General features: G+C 42.8%; 1 protein-coding gene across 2 annotated transcripts; it reads right to left on the bottom strand.

The window, feature by feature from the left end:
* Positions 1 to 8,451: 8,451 nt before the first annotated feature.
* LOC143983498 (uncharacterized) lies at positions 8,452 to 15,831 on the bottom strand. 2 transcript variants are annotated; one of them, XR_013274617.1, is made up of 2 exons: positions 15,285 to 15,831; positions 8,452 to 8,788 (listed from the first exon to the last, which is right to left on the bottom strand). XR_013274617.1 is itself a non-coding variant. In XM_077483255.1 (2 exons), the coding sequence occupies exon 2, from the start codon at positions 10,375 to 10,377 to the stop codon at positions 9,079 to 9,081; it is 1,299 nt and encodes a 432-aa protein (XP_077339381.1). In that variant the 5' UTR covers positions 10,378 to 10,581; positions 15,285 to 15,831; the 3' UTR covers positions 8,795 to 9,078. The 2 variants fall into 2 exon arrangements, 1 of the variants encoding a protein (XP_077339381.1); XM_077483255.1 differs by lacking the exon at positions 8,452 to 8,788 and adding an exon at positions 8,795 to 10,581.
* Between the last annotated feature and the right edge of the window lie 211 nt (positions 15,832 to 16,042).

The following is a 16,042-nucleotide window of genomic DNA, read 5'->3' as shown; positions in this document are numbered from 1 at the left end:
CCTTCCCTCTCCTCCATTGCCTTCATTAGCTCCATAGTCCTGAATTGTTAGAACAATTTCCCAAATAAAATAAAAATGCTTGTAGTTATCGATCCCAAATTCACCTCATACATGTATTATGTCATTGTCCAGATGGTGGGACTACGTTTTACCCCCTAATAATTACCACGTGGCCGCAAATTCGACATGAAGGTTTGCAAAGTTCGCCTCCCATTGAAGTCAATGGGGCCCGCGGCGAACGTTCGGTTTCGCGAACGTTTGGGTCCGTTCGCATTTCGCGTTCGCGAAACGTCCCGTCGGAAGTTCGTCCATCACTAGTGAATTGTATCTCTCCTCTGCATTAGCTTGCATTTGGTTTGAGTGGTGACCTCTCTGAAATGGTTGCGAGGAAAGTAAACTTCCAGCAATGCTAGCCTCATTGTTTCTTGAAATGGATTGTTCTCACGTATGAACATCTTTAGTATTAGGAAAAACATTGGAGCTGATTTACTAAAGACAAATAGACTGTATACTTTGCAAATGAAATAGCACATAGCAAGGGAATTCGTGCCAAAGCTTAGTGAATGAAGAGAAGCTCTGCTGATTTCCATAATCCAATCATGTTCAAAGCAAAAATACTTTTTTTTTTACTTTGATTGGGTAATCTTTGTAAAGTGGGTGATCTTTACAAACTTTGGCTGTTCATTTGTTCGGATGAATGCTCTAATTTTGGCCCATCTGCCCCCTGTTCGCCGGGAGCTGTGCATCATATATACAAGTAATATTTATACTGCTTCTATAGATGACAGCTTCCAGCTGTCAATGGTTCCTAATGAAGCTGCAAATGTTTGAACCTGTGGCATCCCTGGAAATCCCTGACATTACAGGGAAATCAATGCTTCTTTTAAGCAAAGGTGTAGGGATAGCAGTGACATCACCCAAATATTATTATTATTATTATTGAGGATTTATATAGCGCCAACAGTTTGCGCAGCGCTTAAATATGGGCACTAATTAATTATTTTAAATAAAGGACTTGTCAAAACATTTGGATGTTTTCATTTCTAGGTTACAATTGTTTTGGGAATGAGCCGGGGTATTTTGTACCCCATACTCATTCACTTAGGAGGGAGCAGTATCTGGAGGTCCTTTATCATTTAAGAAGGCTTCCAGATTCCCTGTGCCACAGACCCCCACAACTACCAGGCAAGGATTTTGGGAAAAAGGCCCTCGTCCTCATCAACATGAGGAATGTGTGCTTTGCCAGGGTGGGTCTTGTCAGATTGAAGTCATGTGACCTGGTATGGTTCAGGAGGAGGGGGCCGCATGCTTGCTCCCCCCCCCTTACTTTACTGGCCAGCCAGGCTGTATGCTTGGATTAGGGTCTGGTATAGATTTTTAGGGGGATCTGACACATTTTTTGTTTTTTCACTGAGCCCCCCTTAAAATCTATATTAGACTCTATGCAATTTTGTTCAATTATTGCTGTAGGATGTGCTACAGTAAAAATGACATTTATAAAAAAAAAAAAAAAACATTTAAACAAAGAACCTGTCACCAGAAATTTTTCAAAATGTTTCCTTTGTAAATGTCAGTGCTGCTGCAGCACTTTCTGTACATAACAGAGATGCACCCCATTCATTCACAGACAGGGTTGGGACACCCTCAAGACGCCCTTGTTTTAAGGATTTTTAATGTTTCAGCCTATAAAAGAAAATATCACTACACCTGGCCAAATAGATCTTTACATTTTCTTTTTTGCATGTTCCCCAGGACAGTGTCAACCCCCCATGTTTTTTTTTTTTTTTTTTTTATACACCCTCTTGACTATTAGCCCCAAAAACAGACATGTTTAATTTGACAGATTTGTCTCCCAGTGATTTCAATGGGATACTACATTTTAAAGTTATATGTATTGTTCTCGTGTTAGCAAGACCAAGAAAGTTAGCAATCTTCAGCCCAAGTCATTAGAAAAGGCAAAAATGCCTTGTGAGACTGGGATAAGTTCAGCACCAATGTCTATGGTCACCTAGAAAGAATGGCCATATTATGCTTCAAATTTTTGGTTCTATTTAAAATATATGTTCCATATTAACTTTGTAAAATATAAAATGTTTCTGTGCATTAATGAACCTGCACAGAAATTAAGTTCATAATCCTGCCTCTTCCAAGTTCACCAGACTGTGATTAAAGAATCTACTGTACTGTAATCTTCAATGTGTGCTTCATTTTCTTGATTACAGGCATCTTGGGATTTAAGATGTAATGATTTGGAATGCCAGCTATGCTTTGAGGGAATACTGTCCTCTGCTACTTTAGATTCTGTCAGTTTTTCTCTTATCTTGTTTTCTCTTTCTGTTGTGTCATTGTATTGTCATTTAAATCTATGGCAAAGTAGAACCGACAGCTATACAGCTATAGGAGATGTGCAAAGATTGAACAATGTGGTTAATTAGGTCATTTCTAACATTGTCATTTGGGCAGTAAATAACTACTGATGGCTAAATTCTACACTGGCTAGTTTCCTAGGGGATGAACCTGTGAAACAGATCAAATAGTTATTTTAAATATGTATTCCTTGTGAAGTATTTATATAGTATTCACAAGTACTCATAAATATAATCAATTGTTCATAAACTGAGTGACCTGACCTCTTTTCACCCAACGCACACATACAATTAAACTTTATTATGTAATTAATTGAATAAAGATTTGGATAACTAGAATTCCCTATCCCTGCACTAACACAAAAGAGGGCTTGGGAATAATTAAATAAGGTCCCAATATATAAAACTAAGGCAAGTCCAAAACTACCTATTCTCCAATAATGGTGTCCTAATCTTCTGTTATTAGTAGCACATAGACCAGGTGTATCCTACCTTTGGGGTATTAAAAACAAGTGATGGTGGTGTAGTACTGGATCTCTGAATATTTAAAGAAAAAGGAAACAGGATTTTTCTACAATATTTAACCTGAAAGTGTATAAATTGACTTGATGTGTCCACAAGTCCCTCGGCCATTCGAGACCCTCTCTCCTTTGGCTGAGACACAGCAGCGATTCCATTGACTTCCGTTGCTGTCAATCAAAGTCAGTTAGCAAAACAGGAGAGAGAGGGATGGGGCCAAATTGCAGCTTCGTGTCTTTATGTAAACTTGCTATGCTTGCTATGGGGGCAATCAACAAGAGGGAGGGGCCAGGAGCAGCGAAGAGGGACCCGAGAAGAGGAAGATCCGAGCTGCTCTGTGCAAAACCAACTGCACAGAGCATGTAAGTATAACATGTTTGTTATTATTATAATTTTTTTTAAACAAGACTTTACAATCACTTTAAGCTGTTCTGTTCCTGGCTAACCATATGTAATGTCATTGGCATATTTTGAAGTCATACTGGTGAAACAGATATTTTGTAGATAGGCAACCCCTATCCTCATATTGATTAGTGGTTCCAAATTAATAATAACTACTGCAGTAGGGAACAGACACAAAAGATACGCTCAGGATCTTTCCAAATAACTGTTCTCTTTATTATGACGCATTTGAAGGTTTTTATACACATGATTACTTAGGTATCACATTCATTTTACAATTGTACGTTTATGGTAACAAGGGCCGTTACATAGGCAGGCTAATCCTAACCCAAAAGAATGCAAAAGATGTACTGAAAACATTATAAGTGCCGTGTGCACAGTGAGGGCATTGTGCCATGTATATAAAATAGAATACAATTATATACAGAACTTATAAATTTCCATTACAGTCTCCTCTCTTATGATCAATATTTTGATCACTAACCATACCTGCTATCACATTTAGCCTGGAACCTCCACACTCTTAGGTGGAGGCAGGGCCGGCGCTACCACTAGGCGAAGTAGGCAGCCGCCTAGGGCGCACTACTACCTAGGGCGCAACCACGGCCTCTGTCCACTTGAGCTCAGCTCTCCTCTCCTGTGTTTCCGCCGGCGCCACCAATCCCCCATGTTTCCCCTTGAGCGCCCCGCTGTGCTCACATGTTTTCATCTCACAGCGCCGCTCAGGGACTCCTTTGCTCCATCCTGTCCCTGTGGAGCGGCGCTGTGTGTCTCTATGAGTGCAGCGGAGGGGCGGGGCGGGGCGGGGCTCGGTGGAGATGGGAGCATTGAGAGGTCTGTCAGCTGACCTCCCGCCCGGCGGGGACATCATGGAGTGGATGGATGGCGCTGGCCTGGAGGGACATCGTGGAGCGGGTGGACGGCGCTGGCCTGGCCCTGGCGGGACATCGTGGAGGCGGAGCGGGTGGACGGTGCTGGCCTGGCCCTGGCGGGACATCGTGGAGGCGGAGCGGGTGGACGGCGCTGGCGTGGACTCCTGAACACTTCTGCACACCCAGTGCTGAGGAGAGGCCCGGATTATGGTCGCTGAAGCATCAAAGAGCAGAGGTAAGGAGGAGGGTGGTTCTTCCCTGATCTACATTGAGCTGTATGGAGGGAGTTTGTGTGTGAGTAATGCAGGAACTAGGAGTCAGGTAGGTCAGTGTATGTGTCAGCGTATGTGTCAGCGTATGTGTCAGCGTATGTGTCAGCGTATGTGTCAGCGTATGTGTCAGCGTGATGGTCAGCGTATGTGTCAGCGTGATGGTCAGCGTATGTGTCAGCGTGATGGTCAGCGTATGTGTCAGCGTGATGGTCAGCGTATGTGTCAGTGTGATGGTCAGCGTATGTGTCAGTGTGATGGTCAGCGTATGTGTCAGTGTGATGGTCAGCATATGTGTCAGTGTGATGGTGAGCGTATGTGTCAGTGTGATGGTGAGCGTATGTGTCAGTGTGATGGTGAGCGTATGTGTCAGTGTGATGGTGAGCGTATGTGTCAGTGTGATGGTCAGCGTATGTGTCAGTGTGATGGTCAGCGTATGTGTCAGTGTAATGGTCAGCATATGTGTCAGTGTGATGGTGAGCGTATGTGTCAGTGTGATGGTGAGCGTATGTGTCAGTGTGATGGTGAGCGTATGTGTCAGTGTGATGGTGAGCGTATGTGTCAGTGTGATGGTGAGCGTATGTGTCAGTGTGATGGTGAGCGTATGTGTCAGTGTGATGGTCAGCGTATGTGTCAGCGTGATGGTCAGCGTATGTGTCAGCGTGATGGTCAGCGTATGTGTCAGCGTGATGGTCAGCGTATGTGTCAGCGTGATGGTCAGCGTATGTGTCAGCGTGATGGTCAGCGTATGTGTCAGCGTGATGGTCAGCGTATGTGTCAGCGTGATGGTCAGTGTGATGGTCAGCGTATGTGTCAGCGTGATGGTCAGCGTATGTGTCAGCGTGATGGTCAGCGTATGTGTCAGTGTGATGGTCAGCGTATGTGTCAGTGTGATGGTCAGCGTATGTGTCAGTGTAATGGTCAGCATATGTGTCAGTGTGATGGTGAGCGTATGTGTCAGTGTGATGGTGAGCGTATGTGTCAGTGTGATGGTCAGCGTATGTGTCAGTGTGATGGTCAGCGTATGTGTCAGTGTGATGGTCAGCGTATGTGTCAGTGTGATGGTCAGCGTATGTGTCAGTGTGATGGTCAGCGTATGTGTACGTGTCAGTGTGATGGTCAGCGTATGTGTCAGCGTATGTGTCAGTGTGATGGCCAGTGTCAGTGTATGTGTCAGTGTGATGGCCAGTGTCAGTGTATGTGTCAGTGTGATGGCCAGTGTCAGCGTATGTGTCAGTGTGATGGCCAGTGTCAGTGTATGTGTCAGTGTGATGGTCAGTGTCAGTGTATGTGTCAGTGTGATTGTCAGTGTCAGTGTGATGGTCAGTGTCAGTGTATGTGTCAGTGTGATGGTCAGTGTGATGGCCAGTGTCAGTGTATGGGTCAGTGTGATGGCCAGTGTGATGGCCAGTGTGATGGCCAGTGTGAGTGTATGTGTCAGTGTAGGTGTCAGTGTCAGTGTGATGGTCAGTGTAGGTGTCAGTGTCAATGTAGGTGTCAGTGTGATGGTCAGTGTAGGTGCCAGGTGGGTTAGTGTAGGTGCCAGGTGGGTTAGTGTAGGTGCCAGGTGGGTTAGTGTAGGTGCCAGGTGGGTTAGTGTAGGTGCCAGGTGGGTTCGGTGTAATTATCAGGTAGGTCAGTGTAGGGGTCAGTGTGATGTGAGTAGTGCAGGAAGTAGGAGTCAGGTGGATTAGTGTATGTGTCAGGAGGTCAGTGTAGGGGTCAGATAGGTCACATGTGTAGCAAGGGCAGGGTAAAGTGGAGTCGGGCGCAGCGGGGGGGCGGCAAAATTAGGTTTCGCCTAGGGTGTCAAAGATCCTTGCACCAGCCCTGGGTGGAGGTTGTCCTGGCCAAAGATGCAAAAACTCCATTGTGGATAAAATAATTGCTGAGCAGCTTTTTTCATTACAAAATGGCTTTTCATTGTGAAAAACAAATGATTGATAAGACATATTTACAGAGTACTGGCTGTACACTCCTGTGGCCAGAATGGCCTTCTAGCTTAATTGTTGGCATGCTGACTTATCAGCATATGCAAACAACACAGACAATTCTACATAAAATGGAAGAGGTACAAAAGACAAATATGACTTCAACATGGCTAAACTACTTTTCAAATATATAAATCCCTTAAAATTACAGTAATTGAATCAAAAAGTAGCCTAGACTGTTATCGCAAGAGGGAAACAAATCAAACACAGAGATTTCTTTAATTTAGTCATTTTTGCAGTGTCTGTTGTGGATCCAGACAATATAAAATATAAGAAAACATTAAGGCGAAAGTTTCCTAGTTTCTTACTCTACTTTGTCCGCTACATTGTAGACAGTAGGGGGTATAAAAAATAAAACCTCAAAACTTCTAATAAGTACCCTCCTATAAAAATGATTTCCTCTGTTACTCTGTGTAGATTCTGCACTCAGTACTTACAAACTACTTCTGATAACACTTTTTACTGTGGCCTTTGCAGTAGCATTTGCCACTGGACATCCAGAAAACATGTCCATACAGACAAAATGCATGCTCGTAAGATCCTGACTTGGGCATCTGGATATATCTTTTTGTTATCTCTGGAAGGGATGTTTAGCTTTTGGTAACACCTTTTGGTAACAGGTAAAACAAGAAGTGGTATATTATAAAAACAACTGTGGAGAACCCTGGCTCTATCCCACGCTCATGTACTAAGGCAGCCATAACTGCTTGTGACTGATGACATGGTCCATGTGTCAAGCTGGAGGGAAAAGTGTGGCTGGCAGACATAAATGATCACCTTTCCAAAGTCTTATTTTGTAAGAAGTTGCCCCCCGTGGACCACTTGTTCTTCTCGTTCTGGGGTTCTTAAAGTTGAACTATTAATCCCAGCTATACTTGGCCAGAACTAGGGTGGAATCTGTGAGTTGCACAGACCCAGCAAGTGTCTGGGCTGTAAATGCAGCATCCTTAGTCACCTGGTCTGCTTCCATGTGTGAGTTTTAATGTTAGTATGGCTACCTCAGCAAGAACCTGGAAGGCTGAAAACAGCCAATCAAATTAACTTGATGTGCTTGATTGGTTTACCTGCCGAAGTAAAAACAAACTTCTGGCCCTTCAAATGGAACCAAAAGCTCTCTATATCTTGACTATCTATATAAATATATACTCTTTTTATAGCTCACAGGCTTTGCTAAAACATGGAGCTCTGCTTCTTGAGCTGGGGAAAAAGGGTCCAATGACTCTAAATACAGAGTATCTTTCTGGGTGATAAGCTGCATACTCAGTATGGATATTGCCATACTCCGTCTAAAACCGGGAATAACTACAAAAAATTAAATACTCGGGTCTTCAGGGAGTGTGTCCTGCACTGGGCTCACAGCAACTGATTCCTACGTCATCAATTTAACATATGTGGTTTTTCTTTGTCTCCAGCCTCCTCCAATAGAGGCAATAAGGTGGCTGCATTCAAATGTACGCATTTTTCATTGTTAGATTTATACATAAACAAACAAAACAAATTCATATTTTGAACTTTTCATTAGACAAACATTTAGTTAGCTGTATATTTTCTGTGCAGAATATCGGACCATTAAAAATTAAATATTTGACCAAAATAATATCTGTAACTTTGTCTAATAGCACCTTTGCATAAAAGCTACAGCTCTGATATATGGGGGTGAACCCTTCATTACTGGGTCCAGCTTGCATAAATATAACAATGGCTTGTTTTCTATCATGCTGTTTGTGTAATAACTTAATTCTCATATTTCAAAAAATAACCATACAACTTTTTCCTGCCAATATTATTATAAATGATAACAATACCCTGCAGTCATGCACAAATCCAAAATATTCTTCTGCTTATACCCACTGCACTTGCAAGGAAGAGGGGCACATCATTTCACAATCCATACATTCTGCTTTGGATTTCAAAAATAAAAATAAATAAAAACAAAGTGCTCAGCCACATCAAAAACTATAAAACAACTGGCTGCAGGCGGCATCTATCCTAACAGGGTGTGTGGACTTGATGTTGTTAGGTGTGACCTCAACAAGTCACCTATTTGTCAGGTTATGTTACCGTTTCCCAATTGTTAGTTAGAGTTCTTATCCAAGCAAAGAGACACAGAGGTATTATTCAGTATTTCTGCTCAGAAGTCCGTCGTTAACTCTGACTGTCTCTGACTGACTGTGGCTCAGAGGCTTCTTTATTACATCTTTTATAGACAGAAAAGGGCAAACATCAGCAAATGTAAAAAAACAACATTTTCAAAGTAAAGACAATTCTCCGGGTGTTATCAGCTGATAAGACAATCTTCTGGGCGTAGACTGCTTTTTAGGGCTGATGCGGCCTCTTCTTGATGAGTACGTGACAATAGATGACGAATCCTTATTTTACAGAGAAGGATAGAAATACAAGTATTTAGTAAGACATAAGGTCAACCATTTTGTTTCAACATACCTCAATCCTTACATTTCCCCCTTTGACATCACCCCTCCCTCTTGCCCTGGGTCCACCTGAACAAGTTCTAGTCAGCCTATATCCAGAGTACTCTCCCTGACCGCGAGTTGTCAGAGGGGTATACACCCATCCCCCTGGACAGTACCAACATCTAAAATTCAGGAAGAGTGGCTTTTCTGACAGATGGGTGATGTCAAGAAACTAAATCTACCTATCTTCACAAAAGTTCCATCTTTTCCGCATCATTTACCTTGGCTTTCTTGCAAAAGCACATGAGCAGTTTAAAGCATGCATAAAAGAAAAATACGAATAAGAGCACCACTATAATCGTCATTGCTGCCTTCTTAACCCAAGAGAATAACCCTGAGAAACTAAAAGTTCCACCAAACGGATCCCAGTCGCGACCAATATTTCGGGCCTTCTCTTGTAAATTCTTTACTTCCGTACAGTGTTGTGCAATGATGTCATAATAGTCAGGTACCTCAATGCTGGTGTTATGTATCCAAGTACAGCACTCATAGTCCTCAGTAGTTTCACAGAGTCCTGTCAGTGCTGCACTCATACTTTCAATTGCTAATTCATGTAATTCTAATTGTTGTCTGATGGCTCTGGTCTCCAGATTTAACTTAGTAATATCATCAGAGTTTTTCTCCAAAACATCATTAATAATTCCTGTATAGTTATTTAGTCTTTTCATTAAGTCTATACCCCATCCTGTCCAGGACGGGAACCAAGCCCATGCCATGTCCTTCTTCAGGAATATTTCTCTTTTACTACGATACCTGAGGGGATATCTAGGGTGCATGCTAGCTTCTAATAGGTGATCACCTCGTTCATCACCTACTACTCCCATTACTGGTACTAAACTTGCGAGGTAGCACCATCCCTGAGCTTTTCTAGGTATCCAAGTATAACATTTATCCTCACAACAGATGTATATATTGTTTCCTAGAGCTACTGATCTTGAACTGATATCATTTCTATAACGAGAGGTGTATCCATAGAGGGATAAGTTGGATACTAAACACCTGGTGTTGTTGTCTGAAATATTACCGAGGAACTCAGCTAACGATTGGTGTGTGTGGGTTATACTAGGGTAGAAGACCGTGTTTTTCCCAGGAGTAGCTTTTGGTATGAAAATGGACAAGTTAAATTTGCTGTCTTGGCATTCTCCATTTCCTCCCGTTGTGTTCCCTAGGTTGAAACACCAATCAGGGGAAAAGGCGAGACCATTTGACTTAAACATTACTGTCTCGCTGGTATTTGTTCTAATTATGTTAATGCTACTGTTAGCAAGGTCAGTATAGTTTATAGGAACTGCCATCAGTGGTATACTTGCTGTGCTGGGGTGTAATTTGCTACAAATCCAACATTTCTCATATCCTGACTTCTGGGCATAAGCATATTTAAACTTCAGTAATAACATTTTTTTAGAAAATCCTTCATCCTTGTGTATTTTATTCTGTGAGGTAACCAAACTATTAGCCAGAATTACTGAAACAATAAAAAGATACATGTTGTCATTTGCCAACTGGCTCCTTTTTACAATGAGAAGCGTGGATCCAGGTAGGTTTCCCTTCCAATTTCACTGAGGTTGCTGTAATCAATAGCACCTGGAAAGGACCTTCAAACCTTGGTTCCAGTGTCTTTCTGGTATGTTTCTTTACATACACATAGTCTCCTGGTTGTAGATCGTGTGTACCTGTGACAGAATTAGGGTCTGGAAGAGAAGAATACACACTCTTGTGGATTTTAGTCAGACGCTGTTGCAACTGTATTACATACGTAGTTAAACTATCACATTGTAATTGCATACTTTGAGGAAAATATAAACCTAATCTAGGTGCACTTCCAAACAGTATTTCATATGGGGATAACCCTGTTTTTCCTGTTGGGGTGTACCTAATAGAGAACAAAGCTAAAGCTAGGCACTCAGGCCATGGTTTATTTAACTCCTGCATAGCTTTTTGTATTTTCAGCTTGATTGTACCATTTACTCTTTCTACTGATCCTGAACTCTGTGGGTGGTAAGGAGTATGAAAACTTTGTTGAACCCCTAACATTGCCATCACATTTTGCATTATTTCTCCCGTGAAATGTGTCCCCCTATCTGATTCTATTGTTTCTGGGAGACCAAACCTAGGTATCAGCTCAGTAATCAGTTTCTTGGCGGTGGCTTTTGCCGTAGCTGATTTCACAAGATAACTTTCGGGCCAGCCTGAAAATAGGCAGATGCACACGAGAACAAATTCAAAGGGGCCGCTCTTAGGCATTTGTATGTAGTCAATCTGCAGTCTCTGAAAGGGATATTGGGCCCGAACCTGATGTTTACGTGGGGTTTTCACTCTCTGTCCTGGGTTATTAATCAGACAGATTTGGCATGCAGCACAGTAGTTCCTTGCAGTACTACTGAATCCAGGGGCTAGCCATCCTTGGCTTACAATCCTATACATAGAATTGGAGCTGACATGAGTGGGTAAGTGGACAGCCGCTGCCATTGCGGGGTATAGAGAAGCGGGTAGACATATTTTGTCTCCTTCTCTCCATACATTGTCAAGGCCTGGTGCAGCTCCCTCCTTAACCCAACGGTCCTTCTCAATAGCCCCTGCTTGTTCCTGTAGTTCCATTAGCTGCTGCCATGTGGTTTCGGGCATACTCACCTGTACCGTGGCTAAGGTCTCAGGGCTTACTTCCCCTAGAGCTGCCTTCTTTGCAGTTAAATCTGCAAATGCGTTTCCTTTTGCCTCAGTTGTTTTTGCGCTCGTGTGTGCCGCTATCTTCATGATGGCTACTCTTATAACCTTTTGAAGATTGTTCAGGACTCTTTTGATTCCTTCACCATGTTTAACAGGTGTGCCTGCTGCTGTAAGGTAACCTCTAGCTTTCCATATGTGGCCATAATCATGTGCAACACCGTAGGCGTATGCGGAATCAGTGTAAATGTTCCCTTCTTGTCCCTCCAAGTGTTCTAGGGCTTTCTCTAGAGCGGTTAGTTCCGCTTCTTGTGCCGACATGTGTGCTGGTAATGACTTTGCCTCAATTACCTGTGTGTCCGTTACCACAGCATAACCTGTGTGATATTTACCTTTGTCATCGGCAAATCTACTACCATCTATGTACAGTGTGTGTTCTGCATTTGCAATGGGTATGTCTGTGACATGTGGGAACCCCGTGGTTTCTTGTTCCATAAGTTGGAAACAATCGTGTTCATCAGATGTTATGTCATGAAACGAAAGTGTGTCAGAATCCTGAGTATCTTGTGCTGTGTCTACACCATTATCATCATTACTCCCCCCTGTCAAATCTGTCTGTAATGGTAAAAGCTGTGCTAAGTTAAAAGAAGTGCATCGCTGAAAGGTAACATTGGGGGGTAGGAGCAAAGTGCATTGTAGACGCAGCTGCCTTGCCATTGATATGTGTTTTGGTTGGACCTGTGATAAGATGGCGTGTATGTCATGTGTGGTATGTACCACTACAGGATTGTCTAAGACAATTTTTGAGGATTTGTCAATGATAATTGACACTGCTGCAACTGCTCGTACACAGGACGGTGATCCTCTAGAGACAGGATCGAGAGCCGCCGAGAAGTATGCTACCGGCCTTTGTTTGATGTGTTGTTGTGTCAACACCCCTGTTGCGTGTCCCGTGATTTCAGCAATGTACAAATGAAATGTTTTGGTATAATCAGGGATCCCGATCGCAGGTGCCGAAATTAGTAACCTTTTTAAGGTGCTAAAAGATTCATGACCTGCTTCTGTGAGTACATAGGGTACTATTTTCAAGCAATCATATAATGGCTGCATCAGAGAACTGGCATGTGGTATCCATTGTCTACAATATGATACCATTCCCAGAAACATACGAAGTTGCTTAAAGTTGCGTGGGATATTCATTTGTCTTATGGCCTGGACTCGGTCTTCAGTGAGGTGTCGAGTACCCTGGGATATACAGTGGCCCAAAAAGACAACCTTTTTCTGGCATACCTGTAACTTAGTTCTATTCACCTTGCACCCTTTTTCAGCCAGGAATTGTAACAATGAGAGAGTGGCTTTTAAACAAGTATCGTTATCCGGACAACATAACAATAGGTCATCTACATATTGCAACAATACACAAGTGTCAGGCGGTTGCCATTCCCCCTATTTTTACCTTTTAAGGTTTAGTCAGTGGGGCATCGGACAAAAGACCGTCATAACCACTTATGGGTATGGTGTCACGGGACGTCATGTGTGGAGGGACTACTGAATCAGACAACAGACTGCGTGACGCTCCTGTGTCAACCAAACAAGGAATATGTTTACCTTCCACCTTCATCAACATGTGGAGCATTTTGTTCTCTGATTCAGCTAGGACTGGGGCAAGTCATGCGGTCGGATCGTCCCTATCATTGGTACGCCTCTGTCTGTAGTCCCTCGTGTCTCTGTCCGTGTTTCCTTCCTGTTCGTCTTTTATCCTTTTCCTACAGTCTCTTTTTATATGTCCCGCCTTGTTGCAGTAATAACAGGTAAGAGGTTTACGGGAGGAATTCCCTCCTTCATTGACCCGGGCAACAGTGTTAACTCCCGGTGTCCTTCTGGGTTTAGTTTCTGCTAAATCAGCCTCTATGCCTTGTGCTTTCTGCAACAATGTTCCTCTGTCCCGTATGGCTCTCCATTCGGGAGTACATGCTTTCAGTTTGTCACCTATTTGGGGTACTAGTCCTTCCATAAACTGTCGATTGAAAGCCCTAATGGTGACGGGTAAGGCTAAATCTAGACCTTCGTCAGCCATCATGCTTTCCATGTTGAGGTAAAATTCTGTAACAGTCTGACCTGGGGCCTGTTTTATGGGCGCTGTCGAACCCCTTTCCTGCTGTTTCCCTTGGCAAAATTCTCGTAACTGAGCAATAAACAGGGGTCTAGAGTCTATATGACGGGGATGTACTCCTGGCGGATCTGCCGCTGGATCCCCTTGTGGTCTATGTGGAGCAATTTCATTCATAAATTGATTAAACATTGTCAGTGTCATTTTATGTCTACACAAATCTTCCCCATCTTGCCAAGTTGCTTCATGTGTGTCTAGTAATTGTGTCGCGAATCTACAGAATGCGGCAGGTTTTGCTACGGGATCAGGAGCATTCTGTATTAATGCCATAAGAGTGTCAGCCGACCAAGGTGTCCATGTCCTCAGAACGACTTGTCGGGTCACTGTAGGTGGCTGTCCTGCTTGACCCGCATTTGGATTATTTACTTGTATTACCCTAGTCCGACTATGGACTGGAGCTACGGGTCTGGTCTTTGAGCGCCGCAATGTACACATTCCTGTGCCCAGTCTGGGTTCTGGGTACCGCATACTCGGCATACCCATCCTCTTCCTCTTAAGGAAGGATAAAGTTTTGGTCTTTCATTACCTGGTGTGGTAGTGTTATAAGGAGGTGGAGTATCTCCCGTATTTACCCTATCGCCGGGAGCAGAAGGAAGACTTTTGTGTCGGACCTTCATATCCCATCCACCCTTTTCCTGACAATACTCCCATCCCTCCTCTTTAGCCCTGTTGGAAACCTTAATTAAACATTGTATTTGTGATACCCATCTGTTCTGCAATATCTCTCCCTGTCTGTCTCTCTTTATTTCTTCCCAACCTTCTACACTTAATCCATTTTCTCCATCCATCCCCAATTTCTTGAGAATCCTATTTGTGCCCTGTGCCTTATCCTTCCCATACAACATTGTAATTATGTCTTTAACAGCATAACATTTCTGAGATTCCTCCTGGGGTTTACCATGTGTCTGGCCCATTTTGACAGTCCTGCCTAGGTGGCGTTTGGATCACTTACTAAGTGTCTCGTTGCCTTCTCCTCCTAGGGTGCCAAAATACTAAAAACCTCTCCTGGATGAGATTTCTGAAATCGAATTACCTTATATGCTAGCCAACTGACAAATATTATGACCAGACTGACAGCTACAACATATACAAGCATTCCCTTTTGGTGGCCAAACACATATGACTAGGTCTCCGGGACTTTGTGGAGACCTTATTTCCGTCCCATTACCATGGAATCTCTCAGCATTCGTTTCTTATTCCTGCTTTATCGAGGCAGTCAGGACTTATACTTTCAACCCGTTTTTAGGCTCATGAATCAAAAAGCGTATATCAAACTTAAGTGTCGGACCCCCAAAGTACTCTTACGAGTTAAGGGCGCATTCCGTTACCCATTGGGATGATATATGTTTCAATTCACACCATACAAACAGGGCTTATCTCAGTCACAACAGACAGATGACAAGTAGACAGACAAGAAACAACGGTAACATAAGCCAAAATATTAAGTTCAAGACCCGCTTACTACAGAGGTTGGTTTTTACCTGAAGAACAATTCAGACAGATCAGGTGGGCACAGATCTAAGAAGCACAGAGTTTATAAGAAAATAAAGCTTTTCTTACCTGCGCAGGATTTGTCTGTGGTTCTTTGATGTGCCCGACCATTTCGTTCCGTCCTTATGTTCGTTCGCCTCTTGTAGTTTCTTCAGCGAGTCCGTGTTCGCGGCGCCAGAAATGTTAGGTGTGACCTCAACAAGTCACCTATTTGTCAGGTTATGTTACCGTTTCCCAATTGTTAGTTAGAGTTCTTATCCAAGCAAAGAGACACAGAGGTATTATTCAGTATTTCTGCTCAGAAGTCCGTCGTTAACTCTGACTGTCTCTGACTGACTGTGGCTCAGAGGCTTCTTTATTACATCTTTTATAGACAGAAAAGGGCAAACATCAGCAAATGTAAAAAAACAACATTTTCAAAGTAAAGACAATTCTCCGGGTGTTATCAGCTGATAAGACAATCTTCTGGGCGTAGACTGCTTTTTAGGGCTGATGCGGCCTCTTCTTGATGAGTACGTGACAATAGATGACGAATCCTTATTTTACAGAGAAGGATAGAAATACAAGTATTTAGTAAGACATAAGGTCAACCATTTTGTTTCAACATACCTCAATCCTTACAATGTGATGGGTCGGTTATATTTAAATTTTATTTATTATTACTCTCACATCATGGGCCGCACATCAAGTTATTATCAGACTTTAAGATTTAATTATTGTAGACAAACTTCTTATGTATCACATCCATCTTGGCTTTGTTAAACATTATGGCAGCTGTATTCCAATTAACAACCTCATCTTAATCTTTTTTTCTTTCCACTCAATAA

The sequence above is a fragment of the Lithobates pipiens genome, unplaced genomic scaffold, assembly GCF_037356315.1.
Source record: "Lithobates pipiens isolate NorthernLeopardFrog02 unplaced genomic scaffold, aLitPip1_a1.2 Scaffold_16, whole genome shotgun sequence".
Lineage (NCBI taxonomy): Eukaryota > Metazoa > Chordata > Amphibia > Anura > Ranidae > Lithobates > Lithobates pipiens.
This window is presented reverse-complemented; position numbering and strand designations above follow the sequence as displayed.